Source organism: Monodelphis domestica, chromosome 4, assembly GCF_027887165.1.
Source record: "Monodelphis domestica isolate mMonDom1 chromosome 4, mMonDom1.pri, whole genome shotgun sequence".
Taxonomy (NCBI): Eukaryota; Metazoa; Chordata; class Mammalia; order Didelphimorphia; family Didelphidae; genus Monodelphis; species Monodelphis domestica.
The window spans coordinates 447467804-447486366 of record NC_077230.1 but is presented as its reverse complement, the minus strand read 5'-3'; the positions used below and the strand labels follow the sequence as shown (position 1 = coordinate 447486366).

General features: G+C 39.8%; 1 protein-coding gene across 3 annotated transcripts; it reads left to right on the top strand.

Moving 5' to 3' along the window:
- The first annotated feature begins 1611 nt into the window (after positions 1-1611).
- On the top strand, positions 1612-17862 carry LOC103098166 (zinc finger protein 82 homolog). Of its 3 annotated transcripts, none has more exons than XM_056796856.1 (6): positions 1612-4511; positions 6231-6322; positions 6581-6619; positions 10428-10554; positions 11050-11145; positions 14106-17862. In XM_056796856.1, the coding sequence occupies exons 2-6, from the start codon at positions 6233-6235 to the stop codon at positions 14915-14917; spliced, it is 1164 nt and encodes a 387-aa protein (XP_056652834.1). In that variant the 5' UTR covers positions 1612-4511; positions 6231-6232; the 3' UTR covers positions 14918-17862. The 3 variants fall into 3 exon arrangements, with proteins under 3 accessions (XP_056652834.1, XP_056652833.1, XP_056652835.1); XM_056796855.1 differs by lacking the exon at positions 1612-4511 and adding an exon at positions 4577-5093; XM_056796857.1 differs by lacking the exons at positions 1612-4511; positions 11050-11145 and adding an exon at positions 4589-5093.
- Positions 17863-18563: the final 701 nt, after the last annotated feature.

Genomic DNA, 18563 nt, shown 5'->3' with positions numbered 1-18563 from the left:
CCTAGCTATGACCTTCTAATTACTCCACCCTCCAAATCTAAGAGGCTTGCAAAAGCCTGTCTTCTTTGACATGCTGCCAAGTATCACCTCTCCTATCTGTCTATAACCCAAAATCCCTAAATTCTAGCTATCCTAAGGCTACTCAGAAAACAGTCTTTGGGAAAGGCAGTATAGTTCAGTTGCTGAATAAGTATGCTGACTAGATGTGAGAATGTTAGATTTTCTCCACCTTGATTAAATCTTTAAAATCCTAGCAACCAGGAATGTATACACCCCTACTTAAGGATTAAGTGTTGAGGAGGATGGTCTATGACAGGCATGTGCTAGAAAGTGACAAATAAGAAACAACTGACAGACCCCCTGGGCTATCCTAAATCAAGCTTAAGCTACCATTGGTACATATGAGACACAGGAAGTGATGTTAAAAAATGCTCTATATATTTTGCATCACTTCCTCTCTCCAGCTCTCTCTTTTCACAGAGATGTGGCTCTGGTTCTCACTCTTGCTTGTGGAGACATTGGTCTCTGTCCACAGTGTGGGAAGTGCTGGGCGGCATTTGGCATCTTGGGAGTTGGCGTTTGTGGCTTGCCGGTAAGGGATTGGAGAAGCTCGGTAGCATCGGTTAGGTGAGGCTTCTTCCCTGAGTGACCTGGGTGAGTGATTTAGACTGATTCCTTTTTCCTTTACCTCCTAAAAGTACTATCCTCTTAGGAGGCCCCTCATCTTGGAGTAGACCTCAAAGCTGGAAGCCAAGCTAGTTTTAATCTTCTGAGGCCTTGTGGCTGAGTTCTCTGAACTTCCTTTAGCTTAGGCTAGGCCGGAAAAATCTTAATACCCCTTTCTCTCTCTCTTATTAATTCCTTCCCTCTATATTAATTAAACCATCATAAAATTCCCAAACTGACGAGTATTTTTATTGGGATTTTAATTAATCCCTGGCGACCACTAGTATAATATAGTCAGTCAAAAATCCCTAAATTTACCCCTTACAGTTGTCAAAGCCACCCAACGGCCTTCAGGCAAAAGCTTGAAAGTCTCCCTGATTACAGACAGAAACAAGTTTCTTTAGACTGGTTTTCTTCTCAGGAAGACAACAGTATCTTCAAATTCAGATCAGTAACAAAGAGGAAGAAACCAATGGAAAGTTGCATGCAGAAGCTGGAAAATGATCTGAAAGCTCAATCGGCAGGGCAAGCTCTCCTCTCAGGGAAGGTCAGTTAACTCCTCCAGGAAATTGTCACTCCAAAGTTCCAATGTCAACAGTGACTCTGCTCCAGGCTCATGTCCCTCTCTTATTCTGTCCCAAAATTCCTTTTGGAATCCTTTTTTCCCCTCAGTTCCTCTTGTGAGCCAACCTGATATAACTTCAAACTTATCTCCTTAATTCTCTGTTCTTATATTTTAGGCAACCAGCTCTGACATAGATCACATGGTAAAGCTATTCCTCTTCTTTTGGATATGGACAATATTAATGAATTAAAAGTCTTAGAAAAGGGTCAGATTCTACTTATAAGGGTACAGTGGAATTAGATTGTAATCCAAAAAATATACATTGACTTGAGGAATATAAATTCTTTTTCTTTTTAACCCTTACTTTCTGTCTTAGAATCAATACTGTGTATTGATTCCAAGGGAGAAGAACAGTAAGGGCTAGGCAACAGGGATTAAGTGACTTGCCCAGGGTCACACAACTAGGAAGTATCTGAGGCCAAGTTTCAACCCAGGATCTCCCACATCTAGGCCTGGCTCTCAATCCACTGAGCCACCTAGGAATATAAATTCTTGAAAAGGCAATGTAATAGTTATTTTGATTCTAAAATTTACTTCTGTTTATTTTAACTTATTGGTATTCATATTGGGTTTAGATTATGGCATTCTTATAAATCTGCTTAAACTTTGAAACAAAAGGTACTCCTGAAAAATGATGGGGAAACATGTTGGAGATGATGCAAGCAAGGAGAAATGACTCCAGGAAACATTAGTATCAGACAAAAATTCCTCAGGGTACAACTGTTTGAGATACTGATTTGGTTATGCATCTAATGGGATTTTTATAATTATGACTATTGTGTTTTACTGTTTGTAGAATTATACTTGGAATGCTATTAATAATTAAGGTTTTCATCATTACAGACTTAGAAAAAGATCAAGTGGAAATCACTCAGTACATGATTCTCCCCATAGAATTTCAAGGATATCAAATCTCCTTTTTGTTTTCTATTGAATTTTTTTAATACAACCACCTCACTCTTCAATTCCTTCCCCTTCGTCTTGGTGTAAGCACAGGGCTGGGCATGCATGATGATGTTTGGGATTATGAAGCTGGCCAACATAGAGCCTTGAAGGGTTCACAGTAAAGGACACATTAGCAGGCAACAAGTTTCAGGGAGTGAGCTAATTCTTAGATAACCTAGCTGAGGAATACCTTGTGCTAAGAAAAAGCTGGAGAACAGAATTAGAGACCTCAGCCAGAGACAGAGTGGCCAGCAAGGAAGGCATGTGGTGCACTGATTCATGAGTTACCCTCACATAGTCATGCCCCCTTAAAGAAGTCTCAAAGAGGAAAGCAAATCAAGAATGCTTTGCTTATGTCCATGTTAGGGACATTTGATTAATCCAAGTGTAATAACTTTTGGGGAAGTTCAAGTCCAAATACCTGAATAGACTCCCCAAGAACTTCTGGGGTTGGTGCTCACCTGTAGACCGGTAAAGGGTTGTTTTGGTTTGAGAGCAACTCTGACAGTTGCTTTTTAATATTTTAAATTTTAACCTTTTTAGGTTTTTTTTTAGCAATGAGTAAGCCTCAGTTTCCTCATTTATAAAACAGATTTAATAATAGCCTTCATCTCTTAGGGTTGTTGTGAAGATCAAAGGAGATATTTGTAAAAGTGCTCATATACTGCCTGGTGCTCAGAATGATGACTCTTAACTCTAGCTCTAGCACTCTATCCATAGCACTAGAAATGCCCAATTAAATACCAAATTGCAAATCTTGAAAAATCAAAAGAGAGATTAATAAAACTGAAAAGAAAACCATTGAGTTAAATAAAACTAGGAGCTGATTTTATGGAGGAAAAAACCCACAATAAAATAGTCGGGTCATTGGTTAATTTAATTTTTAAAATAAAAGGGAACCCAAATTAGTAGTATCAAAAAATGAAAAGGGTAAATTCATCATTAAAGAAGAGGAAATTAAAGCAATTAATGGGAGTTATTTGCCCAGTTATATGCCAATAAATCTGATAATCTAAGTGAAATACATATTTATAAAAATGCAATTTGCCCAGATTTACTGAAGAGGAAATGAAATACTCAAATAATCCTATTTTAGGAAAAAGAATTCAAAAAAGCATAAATGAGCTTCCTTAGAAAAAATCTCCAGACCTTGACGAATGAATCCTACCAAACATTCAAAGAACAATTCATTCCAATACTATATTATACAAACTATTTGGGGGAACAAAGGAGTTCTACTAAGTTCTTTTTCCAACACAAGTATGGTGCTATACCTAAACCAGGAAGCACCAAAACAGAGAAAGAAAACTGTAGACCATTTCCCTACTTAACATCCGATGCAAACATTTTAAATAAAAATACTCGCAAGAGATTACAGTAATATATAACAAATATCGTATAGCATGACCAAATGGGATTTATACCAGGAATGCAGGGCTGATTCCATAGTAGAAAAACTCTCAAGATAATTGACTATATCAGTAATAAAACTAACAAAAATCATGATTATCTCAAAAGATGCAGAAAAAGCTTTTGCCAAAAGGCACTTATTCCTATTAAAAACCATGCAATGCACGAGAAAAAATGGTGGCCCAGAGGCTCCTGGTCAAGCTGTGTGTGAGGGTTGGGGTGAGGGGAGTAGCACCCCCGCTTTAGCAGGTGGGTCTCGGGAAGCTCAGGAGCTGCAAGGCGGGGCAGGTTTAAAGGAATGGTTTGGGAGAACGGAAACTGGTCCGCTAGCTTCGCCCTAGTTTACTCTCGCCTCAGCTAGGGTTCCAGCAGAGCCCAGGGAGCCTACGTCGGCCGCGGTGGATGCTGGGAAGGCTCTCGGCACCGCCCCGCCCCCAGGGGCCGCAGCACCGACTAGGCAGGAGCCTCATCCAGGTCCTTCCGGCCCTTGCCCCCGGGCGCTGCTCCCTCCTCCATTCTTTGCATTCTCTCCTTCACTTGAGGACCTGAGGACTTCCTCCAGGAAGCTTCCCCTGCTGTGGAGAAGGGAAAAGATCCGGGCTAGGGAACCAGGAGAGAACTACAGGAATAGGCGCTCCCTAGAGCCGAAGCCACACCTCACCTATCCCTGCCCTTTCGGTGCCTTTACCCCACACATGCGCAGAAGTCTCCTCGGGTCTCGAGACTACGATTCCCACAAGGTCCTGCGGACAAGGTCATTACCGCTTCCTTCTTCGAGTTCCATGATGGAGGAATGTCTTTGGGGAAAACTTCCGTTTCCGCTCCCTCTTTGTTCCTGGATCCAACTGATTGTTTGCTCCTCCCGGTGAGTCTCCCCGAGCTGCCCTGAGACCACGTGACGCTGCCTCGAGACCTAGGCTCTTGGCTCCGCCCCATCGCGCCGGTTCAGCCAATCAGAGGCGAATCTGAGCGACTAAGCTCTGCCCCCGATATCCCCTGTGGGTTGGGACTACAGCGAAGGACCCCGGCCCCAGTTTAGGCCACCTCGGCCTTTGTCCTTATCTGGTCTACATGACTCATCTGCCCCTTTGGAATTCCCATTTCCCAGTGAGCCCCTGGACCTGGTTCCGAGTGCCCTCGGCTGCCCTCTTTAGGGGCCCGGGGCTGGAAAACGCCTTGTTCGCCCCCATTTCCTGACCCTTGTAGGGTTCTCCTAGCCCCGGTCCAACCTTCTTCCTGACACCTGCCTCGGCCTCTCCTGCTAACTGGCTGCTGCTCCCCAGAACCTCTTTCTGAGGCCCCCTAGGCCTGCCACAACCACTGGCCTCTCCAGACCCCACCCCCCACATTCTGGTGCCTCCGTTACCTGTCGGAGGGTGGATGCTGCAAGGGTTGGCACGACTGCCTATTCATGGACGCTGGAAGTGCTTGGGCCGCCAGATGGCTGGTAGGGCACCTGTGAAAGATCTCTGAGGCAGCCTCACCCCTGGGGTCTCAACCTCCTATCGGCACCCCCATATGTCACTTCATGCTCATTCCTGATCTGGGCTGCTACATTGATTTTCTTAGTGACATTTGGTTTGTTGCCCTGAACAAGCCATTTAACCTCGCTCAGCCTCAGTTTCCCCATCTGTAAAACGAGCTCAATTACGGCGTGTACCTCACAGGATAGCATATGGGAAATGCTTTGCCTACCTAAGGTGCTGGATCATGCTATTCTTCATTTAACTCAAGACTCTTCCCCTCTTCAATCCATCCTCCATATAGGTGCCAAAATGGTTTTCCTAAAGTACAGGTTTGACCTTTGTCAATGTCCTGCTCAAGTAAACTCCATGGTTCCTTATTACCTCTAAGGAAAAGTAAAATAAAAACAGCCTGCTGGGCATTTAATACCCATATTAGTCACCATTCACATACTCTAAATATAGCCAAAATGACATCCTTGATTTTGTTTCCTCACAATGCATCTTCTGATTCTTACCCAAGCTGTCCTCTGTTGTAGAATGTTTGCTCTTTCCTCCAAGCTTAAATTCAGATGTTATCTCTATAGGTCAGGTTTTTCCTGATACTCACTAGCTCCCGCCCTTTTCTTGTCCCAAAATTAATTTGTACTTTTGTATTTCTTTTTATGTATTTATATGTACATATTTTCACACCCTGTAGAATACATGCTCCTCAAAGTCATTTTCTTTTTTGTCTTTGTTTCTCCAGTGCCTCATATAATGTCTGGCACGTAGTAGACACTTAATAAGTACTTGGTCATTGATTGGATATAGCCCGCTCTCACTGTATGCAGTCTAAACTTCTGTCCCCACATCTGACCTCAGAGGAGAAGAACTAGACATTGACAGCTATGTAGCCTGCCTTCGGGGACTAGGAGATGACTTCTGTGCAACTGGACCGTGCTTTCTCTTCTTTTGGGAAGAGCAAGCCATAGTAATAGCCCTTCGCTCATGCCCCAAGTATATATACTGTATGTTACATATTTGCTGCTTCTGACTTCTATCCCTGTGGGGAAAAGCCTGTACATCTGGGATTTGCAAAGCTATGTTGATCTCTCTGATGGTTCTGTTCTTTTCCCCAGCAATGCCTTCTGACAACTCTGCTCTTCCACGAGAGGGGAGCATGGAGGAGGAGGGAATGGCTGCTGTATTTCTGACAAGCTGGCTCCACCAGGTGAGATCACAGACAGAGCTGGGAGCTATCTCAGAAGTCACCTCTTTTGACCTACTTATTTTGAAAAGGGGGAGCCTGAAGCCTAGAGGACAGTGACTTTGCCTAAGGTCACTCTGGTAATAAATAACAAAACTAGTTAAACCATCCCTCCAAATTCAATTTTCCCCCTATTGCCCCCTCTGGCCTCTAACCTGCCATCGGCATTTTCTTTCCTGAAACGGCACTCTAGTTCTCTGACACATTTTAACTTACTCTTAGGTTAGAAGAGCCCAAGAGACCAGAGCGCTGCACTTAAAGGTATGTATACCTTATTGCCTAGAATCCCTCTTTTCCCCATAGCTTTCATTTGCCTTCTCTGTCAGATTTCCTACTTACTTAGTACTGAGCTATGTGGTATTAAGCAATGGCCTTCTTACTACGCCTTGCATACTTCACTCTTATCTCCTGAAGTGCCTTTGTATAGGAATGGCTGAATATACTCCCTCCTCACTGCTGCTTCCTAGAACCTCTCATTTTCTTTAAGTGCTCTTTACTATAGGAAGCCTTTCCTGGTCAGTCTGTATACATACATGTATATATATAGACACCCATATATATTTATGCTGCCTCCTTGGTAGATGTTACCTACTTGAAGGCTAGGAATGTTTCATTTTTTACTTTGTATCTAGTGTCTAATGCAGTACTTGGTTGTGAAGAGCTTTAAAAGTCAGAGAAGATTTTATATTTGATCCTGGAGGCAATGGGGGATCATTTAGAGTTTATTGAGTAACAGGTTAACATGGTCAGATCTACCCTTTAGGAAGATCACTCTGATAGCTGATGAACTAGAGTGAGGAGAGATTTGAAATAGTGAGACCAACTGGAAAAACCAGAATCCAGAAATCCCAATTCTGCTATAATAAATGATTCATAATGCTTGTTGATCAATTGATCCAAATAAATATGAGAGGAATCTTTAATTTAGGGACTTTTGATTTTCATTGGTTAGAAATGATGAAACTTGTCTAATATTTGTTAGTTACACTGCTGATTTTTAATATCCAAAAGGAGTTGGTAGAAACATTTCACATTGTATAAGTTCATAGATGGAATATTGTATTATATCAACTGAGAATCTAGTTTTTTCCCTGAGTATAATTTTTTTTCAACCTGTTGAGTTGACTTCAGATTTGTTGGTCAGAGATTGGTGTCAGCATCAAGGAAGAAATGAATGAGAGTTGGATGGACAGGTATATAAAATTTTTAAAAAATACAGAAGAATGAACATAAATCTAATTGATATGTAAGTTTCAGCTCGTTTGAAAACCAGCAAGGTAGATGTATAGGAATCCCACTTCTGATATTGGCTGTGTAGAGCCGACACCCTCCTCTCCCCCAAATCACTTAACTTCTCTGAACTTATTTCATCATCTGTAAAATAAGGGTAATGTTAGCACCTCAGCTGGTGGAAGTCTCAAATGAGGCTTTTTTCCACTTAAAGCACCATAGAAACATTAGCTCAAGCAGGCTTAAGTAAGATGAGAAGGATAGTTGAAGTTGAGGTAACCAGAACTCTCCTCAATTTCCCTCTAAACAACTTTAAGATAATGCCTGAGAATGGATTCTGGAGCAGCTGAATCAACAAAATGATAGAGTGAAATGATTTTCTAATCCAGGGAAACTTAAGAGGGTTAACTGAAAAGGTCTGTTTCATTGGGATAAGAGTGAAGGGGCAGTCCAGGACTGGTTACACTTAGTAAGCCAGAAGCTAGGTCCTGTACCCAGGTGCAGGTCAGGTAGCAGTGGCTCACACCAGGCACAAGCCAACAATGAAGCCCTGAGCCCTGTGCATTGGAGGTGACTGAATTGGTGGCAGGGCTTTCAGAGGTCTCATCCCACATAGAGTCAGGGTATTGGACAATAGATGAGAATAAGATTACAGGGAATCCTTTACTAGTACAGGGTGCAGAACTCTGTTGCATTGACTATAAATGGATCTAGGTTACAGCTCCAGGGTGAGTACAAGCACTAGCACACTAAAACTTTTGGCCACAGGAGAGATGATATTTTGGTTACAGTTCCAATTTGGAAAACCTTTGGCCACAGGGGAAATGGAATCTTGGTCATAGTTCCAGAGTGACTTGTGATCACTCATAGACTAGAGCACAGGCCAAGAGATCAGTGAACATATCTCTCCTTAGATCTTATTATTTTGGAAAGGCTACAGCATGGGATAGTGACCCTTCCATCCCAGGAGCAAAGAAATGCTAGAAAAATGAGCAAACAACAGTTACAATGTTGACAGGGAAGATCAGGACACAAATATCGAAGAATACTATAATCAAAACAATTACATCCAAAGACTCAAAGAAAAATATTGATTGGTCTTGGGCCTAAAAAGTATTCTTGGAAGAGCTCAAAAAGGATTTTAAAAATAAAAAAAGAAAGGTAGAAGAAAAAGTGAGAAAAAGGAAAAAAATGAGGATTTAAGAAAGCCATGAAAAAAGAGTCTATAGCTTGGTTGAGCACCAAAAATAATGAAGAAAAGAACAGAATAGGCCAAATGGCAAAAGAGTCACAAAAATTTAATAAGTTCTTAAAAATAAGAATGGGTCAAGTGGAAAAAGATGAATAAAAATTCATTGAAAAAAATCTTTAAAAGTCTAATTGACCAAATGTAAAAAGAAATACAAAAAATCACTGAAGAAAATAATTTCTTAAAAATTAAAATTGGACAAGTGGAAAATAATGGCTCCATGATACATGGAGAAACAATAAAACAAAGACAAAAAAATGAAAAAATAGAAGAAAATATACAATATCTCATTGAAGAACAACTAATCTGGAAAATAGATTCAGGAGAAATAATTTAAAAATTATTGGATTAACCGTAAGTCATGATAAAAAAAAGGGGGGGGGGGCTAGAAGAAAATATAAATCAGTGGATTAGACGAGTAAGTATGGGTGTAGACATTCCTGTTTTTGTTAGACTAAGTAGGGTGGAGTAATCTAAAGTTCACAGATGCATGAAGAAAAGAAAGACCAGAAAGAATCATGGACAATTAGGAAAATTGCATGTTGAATTTATTATGTATATTTGTACATATTTAGTTTTAAGTATATGCATATGTTTTAATCATATTATTTACATAATGTTTAAAAAGCAAAATGTATATAAATCCATATTTGTTATCCATAGGTTCATGTACAATCTTCTGTTGCACCATGTTTCTGGAAATGCCTGTTGTGGGTGTTTGTTAAATTTAGATTAAATTAAAATAAATCAATGCTAGCTTTTCTTATATGGGAGGTAAAATCCAGTAGAATGAAGTGAGAGAATGTTTGAAAAGCACTGCCTGGCACATAGTAGGTGCTTAATAAACACATAGTCTCGGTACAATCAAATGTAATGGATTTCTCTACCAGCAACAATGAAATAATCCAGGACAATGCAGAGGGTCTTATGAGAAATAACTGTGGGAGCAGAAACACAGAAGGAAAACAACTGCTTGATCACGTGGTTTGGTGGGGATATAATTGGAGGTTTTGACTCTAAATGATCACCCCAGTGCAAATATTAATATGGAAATAGGTTCTGATCAAGGACACATGTAAAATACAGAGGAGTTGTGTGTCAGCTATGGGAGGGGGATTGGAGGAGGGCAGGGAAAGAACATGAATCTTGTAACCAAGGAAAAATATTCTAAATTAAAATAACATTTTCCAATAAGAAAAAAAAATGGGCTTAGATAGTTAGGAATTGGCGAGTGCAGGTTTGGGTTTTCCCAGAAAGAAGCAGACCTCCTGAGAGACCTTGAGTTAGTCCCCTTCTTTTTAGACTTGGGGAATCCTGTCCTTATATTCTTTCAACCTTTGAAATGCTTATGAACTTTAATAATTAAAGGTTTTGTTTTTACCCTCTGCCTCAAAAAAAAAAAATAAACACATAGTCTCTTCCCTTTCCCTTAGTACAATGAAAGGCACAGAATAAGTACTCTCAATAAATACTTTTTTTAGAACCCTCATCTTAAGTACCAATCTCCAAACTTCCTTTCAGTTTCACCTTCTGCCAAGATCTATGTGAGGGACATTTTCTGGCTAAATAGGAATGTCTTCTGTGTTTCAGGAGTCAGTGACATTCAAGGATGTGACTGTGGATTTCACCCAAGAGGAGTGGAAGCACTTGGACCCTTCTCAGAAGGAACTCTATAGGGATGTGATGCTGGAGAACTACAGGAATCTTGTTTTTCTAGGTGAGGACAGTTTCTCCCAATAACTCAGAAACTGTTTACTCTAGGCTGTTATGGTGTTGAACAATGTTTGTTTGACATAATGGAGAGAGTAGAGAGCCTTCTGCTCCCTATTCTTAGATGACAGATTTTTACTTTGTAAAATTGGAAAAGGGCCTCTTCTTCATCCTGTGCTGCCTTAGATCAAGGGTACCGCCCCAGGGTAGATAACTAAATATGAAGACAATCCTCTTCTTTTGATAGGAGAAAAGGACAAAGGATTTCACTTTCTTTCTGATTCCAAGCCCTCTTTGTGAACTATACAGCCATTCCCCTCCTATCCACCCTTCAGAAAAACAACAGCAGCAACAATTCACAACAGACAAAAATCCTGCTCCCTAGGAGCACATTATGGAGCAACCTTCAGGATCTGCATATCACCCTCTGGTCATCCTATGGCTGTGATGGAATTCTGAAGTGAGTCTCTGTCCTTAGTACTTTCTCATTTTCCATGAGTAGGGTATCCTGTTTCCAAACCAGATGTGATCTCCCAGTTGGAACAAAGGAAAACACCATGGATGCTGGAGAGAGAAGACTCCAGAAATCCCTGTATGGGTGAGTGTATGGGAGCCAGGCAGACAGGAGCTATGGCTTTAAGCCAACTATTAGTCAGGAAGCACCTTGGACATCTTAGACAGGAAACTCCTGCAGGCCCCTGGCCTTGCAGAGGGGCTAAAGCTGTCTAGCACAAACTCCCTTATATTCTCAAATGAATATCAAACCCTTAACAAGTCACTTTTCTTAAACTATTCTTTGGTATTTACTTCTGTTCTCAAAAATAAGCAGTGTCCTCAGCAAGAAGAATCTCCTTCTTATCTCTCTGTTACCCTCCTTCCCCGATCATTCCAGTTAAGGTCTTTGGATCTTGATGATGTCTTCTAGAGTAGTAGCTACCCTTCATAGCTTTAGGTCATCATCACACTTGATAAGCAGTATCTTCTCTGTCCTAAAGTCATCTGATGAAAACATTGAAGAGGACAGAAAAGAGGCGTCGTAGTACAGGTGATACCAGCGATCTCCCACCAGGTCCCTTGACATCTGATCTTTAGGCAGGAGAGGTGGTCAGAGGCCACTCTAATAAGACATTTATCTCTCTTCATCAAGGTTATCATGAAAGATTTTTAAAAATGTGTTAGTGAAATCTAGCTAGATCGAGGGTGGGGCATTCCCCGGATAGAGCAGGATGACTTCCCACTCAGTACGAGAAATGAAGCTGGCTCGATGTCACGCCTTTGTTACCTGTTCTGTGATTTGATCGGGCTTTGATGTCAACATCACAATCATAGCCAACGAGGACCGAGAAGGCACTCTGCCTAGATTACCTCCTTTGGGCCTGACAACAACTGAGATATAGTCAGCCAGGACTTATTCAGCACTCCTGCTCCTTGTTGCCTGGCTTGGGAATCCAGAGGCAGAATGTAACCCTAGCTCTCTTCTGATGTGTGTGTGCTCCCTCACACCACTTGGCTCCCCAGCATCACTCCAGTTCAGCCAGTTAAAGTTTTCACCATATTTGGAGAACCTCTCTTTTTATCTGGTTTTCAGATTTTTTGCCGTACATTCTCAGTCACGTGCAAATCAGTTTAGGCAACCAGGTGGCATAGTGGATAGAATGCTGCACCTGGAGTCAAGTCTGACATCAAATACGTATTAGCTGTGTGACCTTGGACAAGTCATTTATCCTCTACCAGCCTCAGTTTGCTCATCTATAAAATAGAGGTCCTAATAGCACACCCACTTCCAAGGTACTTTTTGAGAATCAAATGAGATAATTTATAAAACACTTTGCAAACCTTAAAACCCTATATAAAGCACTATTATTAGCATCCTGTAATGTCATTGTTTTGGTCAGTCAAGAAGCATTTATTAAGTTCTTCTTATGCCACACTGCTCAGTGCTGGCGATATCAAAAATAAAAAGGCAAAACCACATTCTCTGCTGCAGAGAGCTCATATTCAAATGGGGAAGACAATCCAAATAACTATGTACCTACCAGATTAATACAGGGTCAATGGGAAGTAATCTCAGAGGGATGGCACCAGCCCTGGGGGAGATGAGACAAGAAGTACCAGGAAAGGCCTCTATAGGAAGTGGAATTTTAGCTGAGCCTTGCAGGGAGCCAGGAAGGAGAGAGACAGGACAGCATTCCAGGGTTGGGGGCCAGCAGTGAAAAGGCCTGAAATTGGGAGACAGGAGAGTTCAGGGAATAATATGTAGGTCAAGGTAACTGGAACATAGAGGATATAGTGAAGAGGAAAGTGTGAGAAGGCCAGGAAAGGAGGGCAGCAAGATGGTTTAGCAGATTGAGAAACAGGCCCAGAGATGGGAGGTCCTGAGTTCAAATGTAGCCTCAGATACTTCCTAGCCATGTGACCCTAGGCAAGTCACTTAACCCACATTGCCTAGCCCTTGCCACTCTTCTGCCTTGCGACCAACACACAAAATTGATTCTAAGATGGAAGATAAGGATTTTTTTTAAAGGCTAGGAAAGTAGGAAGCCCTTGAGGTTGTGAAGGGCTTTAAAACCCAGGAAGAGGATTTTATGTTTTATTTTGGAGGTAATAGGAAGTCTTTGGAGTTTACCAAATAGTGGTCAACATGGTCAGTCCTGTCCTATGAAAGATTACATTGGCAACTCATTGGAAGATGGATTAAAGAAGGGAAGTTTGAAGTAGAGGGAACAATCAGAAAGCTGTTGGAGTTTAGGAATAAGAAGGTAAAGACACAAGAGTGGCTAAGGATGGAGAGAGAAAGGGATGTAGAGCTGAGATGTTGCAAAGGTAGAACTGGAACAGCTTGGCAATAGATTTGGCCTCAGTCCTTCAGCTCATTAAAATTACTTAGGTATTCTCGTACCATCTCTCAACTCAAGACTTGAGTTTCCTCATATCACAGTTGAGAGGCAATGTGCCATGCTGAGAAGAAATGGACTCAAGTAGAAGATCCCAGTTAAAATCCCAGTCTTCCCATGTTAGCATTTTGATCTTTGCAAAATCACTTAAGTATTCTGAGCCACGGTTTCCTTACATAACATAATACCCTCCCTACCTACTGCACAGAGTTTTGAATAAAATAAATACATGACAGTTCTTTCTAAATTACAAACACTACACAGTTGTAAGTGCTAGGGATGTTTTATTATATATTTTTTTGCTTTCAAGGTTGAAGATAATTTTATGTGTGTATTTATATGTGTATATACATATATATACATATATATATTTCCTAAACCCTTATTTTCTGTCTTAGAATTGATACTAAGTATCAGTTCCAAGGCAGAAGAACAGTTAAGGACTAGACAACAGGAATTAAGTGACTTGCCCAGGGTCACACAAATAGGAAGTATATAAGGGCAGATTTGAACTCAGGACCTCCCATCTCCAGGCCTGGCTCTCTATCCACTGAGCCACCTACTTTCCCTGAAGAAAATTATCTTTGATGAGAAGAAACAGATTTGAATAAACAAAAAATACCTTCTAACAGGAAACAAGTGATTTTTTTTTAATGTATTTCAGATTGGGAAACTAAACTTGAAGCAAAGAAATCAGTTCTACAGTTGGACATTGATATGAATAAATCATCCCTGGAAAAATACCCAAGAAATAGTTATCAGAATTCCACACTGAAAGAAGACTGGAATTTTGATGTTAAGAAACTTTCTCAATTTGAATTTGGAGAGTCATCCCACTATAATTCAAACCTTCTTCAAAATCATATAACAAATATTGTAGAGAGAACTTATGGATATGATGAATTTAGGAAAGCCTTCATCTACAGGCAACATCTTACTGAGTATCAGGGAATTCATACAGCTGGGAAACTTCATCAATGTAAAGAATGTGGGAAATCTTTTAGCTGCAGTTCATCTCTTAACTATCATCACAAAATTCATACTGGAGAAAAACCTTATGAATGTGAAGAATGTGGAAAGGCCTTTATTCTCCGAGCACAACTTACATCACACAAGAGAATTCATTCAGGAGAGAAACCATATAAATGTACTGAATGTGGAAAGACGTTTAGGTCCAACTCATCTCTTACCTACCACCAGAAAATCCATACAGGAGAAAAACCTTATAAATGTAATGAATGTGGAAAGGCTTTCAGGTCAAAAACACAGCTCAGCTCCCATCAGAGAATTCATACTGGAGAGAAACCTTATGAGTGTAATGAATGTGGTAAAACCTTTGCCCAGAGTACACCACTTACTACCCACAGGAGAATTCATACTGGAGAGAAACCGTATGAATGTAACGAATGTGGCAAAGCTTTTAGATATACCTCCTCCTTTATTTACCACCAGAAAATACATACTGGAGAGAAATAATTTAATTGAATGTGGAGAGGCCTGTCTTTGGGTAGAAACATGCCTTAATTGCTATCAGAAAGTTCATCTTGGGAAGGAACCTTGTGAATATAATCAGTGTTAGAAAGCCTTTGTCTGGAGAACATGTATGCTGGCAAAATATTCATCCTAAGAAGATTTCTGAATGTGGAACAGCATTCATTTAAAGCTTACCCACTACTTGATAGAAGAAAATTCATCCAACTGTTTAGCAACAAATGCTTTCTAACAGGATGTTTTTTATGATAACTCAGCAGCCACAACAAAGCCCATGCACAAAACTGATGTATTTGAAGCCAAATTTACAGGGCCAAAATTTTTGGCTCTAGATAACTGATTTCTTATCTTCATATCACTATATAGAAGGGGGGGGTAGCTAAGTGGCTCAGTGGATAGAGAGCCAGATCTAGAGACAGGAGGACTAGTGTTCAAATCTGACCTCAGACACATCCCAGCTGTGTGACCGTGGGCAAGTCTCTTAATCACTATTGCCTAGCCCTTACTGTGCTTCTTCCTTGAACCAGTACACCAAGGCAGAAGGTAAGGGTTTAAAAAAAAAGATACAGCTTCACAGCTGTGTGACCCTGGGCAAGTCACTTGACCCCCATTGCCTAGCCCTTACCACTCTTCTGCCTTGGAGCCAATACACAGTATTGACTCCAAGACTGAAGGTGAGGGTTTAAAAAAAAAAAAGATACAGAAACAGAAGTAAGTGCTAGTAATTGAGATATAGGTCCACAGAGAAAGCAATAGCCCAAAGGGAGATTTCTGATGACTTTCTTATATATGGAGGAAATCTTGCTTCCTTACGTGGATTTATGGCATCCATTCCTGCATTCCCTACTTCTAAAGTCTATACTGGATGGGACTCTGGGGCCAGGCTTATACTTGTTTTCAGAGACCTGTCTACATAAGAGAGTTTTTGAGGGCTGCCTCAGCCTTAAACAAAGTTAATGAAGAACAAGACTTGGGGCATAACGAAAGCAAAGACTGCATATCTGTGTGTCTGTCTATATAGAGACGTGTCTGTGTGTGTGTGTGTATGTATATACATAGATATGTAGATACTGATATAAAAATAATATAGATATAGATCTGAAGAATTTAGCAAATATACAAGGATTTCCATGAAGTGAAGGAAGAGAAAAGGATAGTACATTTACTAAATAGTATAAATGAAGGCAGTTTCAGAATATGTAATGAATGGTTATTTAAAAAACACACATGAGTGTTTTCCTACCTGAAATCTTACACCCAGGAAAGGATAGGGGCATACAAGGCTTTGATTAAGTGAACTAGAAGAGAAAACAGAATCAATGCATCCAATATTAAGGGTAACTCAGTTGCAGGGGAAATCCTCGTGTATCATATCTCTAATGAAAGTCTGATACCTAAATAAGTAGAAATTGATACAAATATATGACAGATCCATTCCTTCAAAGATAAGTGGTCAAAGACTTTGGAAAAACTGTTCTGAGAAGAACTACAAGCTACTATAAAGCATATGAAAAATTGTTCCATAAACTAATAATAAGAACTACAAGTCAAAAACAAACCTGCAGTTTCACCTAAACTCAGCAAATGGGCAAAGATGACAAAAGATGGAAATAGTCAATTGTTGGGGGACCAGAAAGACATGCATGATAATGGAAGTTATGATTCCACCAACCAAACTCTGAAAAGCCTTTGAATTATGTGAAAAAGTGACTTAAATGTTCATACCCTTTTACTAAGAGATGTTACTTTTAGACTTATGCTAAGAAAGTTAAGGATGAAAAGAATCAATATATGCCATATTAAGAGCACCACTCTGGGTAGCAAAAAAAGTACATGCCCATTGACTGAGGTTGGCTAAGTGATTGTGGTACCAAAATGTAATTATTGCCTTGTAAAAATGATTATTATATATAAATACAAAGAAACATGGGGATATTTGTCTGAACAAATGAAGAATGTTGTTAGTAGAACCAAGGAAAAGATACAACTATAACCATATAAATAAGCAAAACAATTGAGTACTTTGTATAATTATAATAACCAGCCTTTGCCCTTGAGGAAGAGCTCGTGAGGAAATAAATATTCCTCCTTTCATTTAAACAGATAATGAGTTTGTAATGTTGAATATGCTATTAGATGTAGTCAGTGTGTTTTGTGGTTTTGTTTAATTTTCTTTTAGAAGGGTAGAGGGGGACAAAGCATTGTCAAGAACTGCTAATATTAAAAACAATGGGCACCAATATAACTTTTTTGAAATGTAATTCACTGATACCAGTATTGTAAGGAATTAAATTAAGGGTTTGACTAAATATGTGAGAATTCTAAAATAATATGGTGGTCACCGATTTAAAATATTATAGCTCAAATCAAAATGACTTTTAATAGCTTTTATTTACAAAGAGGTGGAAAGAGTAAAAGAGAAATGCAAAAAGAAGGTAGAAAATGTCTAGCCTCCAAGAAGGGAAGGCCTCTCCAGAACTAATCTCTCTTCAGAAGCCAGCTACTCACCCAAGAGCCAAGGTCCCAAGTCACCTCCAGGAGGCAGGTCACCAACCTAAGCTCCAGTACAAGATCCTCAAAGCTGAAGATTAAAGCCTAAGACAACTTCAGCCAAAGACATTTGGGACTTTTTATAGTCCCTTCCTTTCCCTTCCCCTCTTCACAGGAGTCAATCACAGCTTCCAAATTGCCTAGCACTGACTAGGGGGGCAGTGTCTGTGGTATCTACACCTCATTCTTTGAAGGTGTCAACTCTTATCAAAGGATTCACAAGTTTCCAATTGATTGGGTTAAAAGGGTAGAACTCTCCAGTAAGTGACTTGTGAATTCTCTTACTTGATAATAAAGTGTTAAGTAGGGATTAAGTAAATGTTAAGGAGTTTCTTAGATTGATTGAAAATAAAGAGAATAAAGAATTCCCTTTCACAATCCCCCTGTGATTCTTTGGGAGACCAGTGTAATGGTCTATTTGTTCATTAAGAAATAGGGTTGATTGCAATAGATAAATATAGACATTTGAGAAAGTTGGATTTCTTTAAGCCAAAATAGATTTTTAAAGAGGATCATGGGAAATAAAAAGAATTTCTCAGAGGTCCTTGGGAAGGACAGTTAGACCAACAAACTCACTCTTGGTCTGTCCTGACTCAAAGAAAGTGGTCCAAGGGTTTTGCTCTGAGAGTTGGAAGTTGGAGAAGATCTGGTGAATTTTCTACTTGAGAAATATCCAAGTAAGAAGGAAGGAAATTGTGGTACAATATCATTGCTTTGCCAGTGGTGGCAAAAAAGAGCAAAGCTGCGAAGATTCTGACTAGCTGTTTTCCCATCTAAACAGCAGGAAAGAAATCCAGTCTTTCTTTGTGATAAATTATTTTTTTTTATTATTAGGGTAGAAAGTTGGAATTCAGTTAATAAACAGGAAGATAAGTTAGCCTTGATTTTTATCAAGGAGAAGTGGATTCTTGCAAACCTTAATTTTGAGGTTTTGGTTACAGTTAGAAATTTTAGATTTAGGGTAAATATTCTTACTTATTTCCTTTTTCTTTCCCTTTTTCCTAATTTTTAATACTTTCAATAAATAGTTTTTAATATAAAACTGGCCTGAGCTGGAATTTTTTAGATTGCTTTGAGAAGC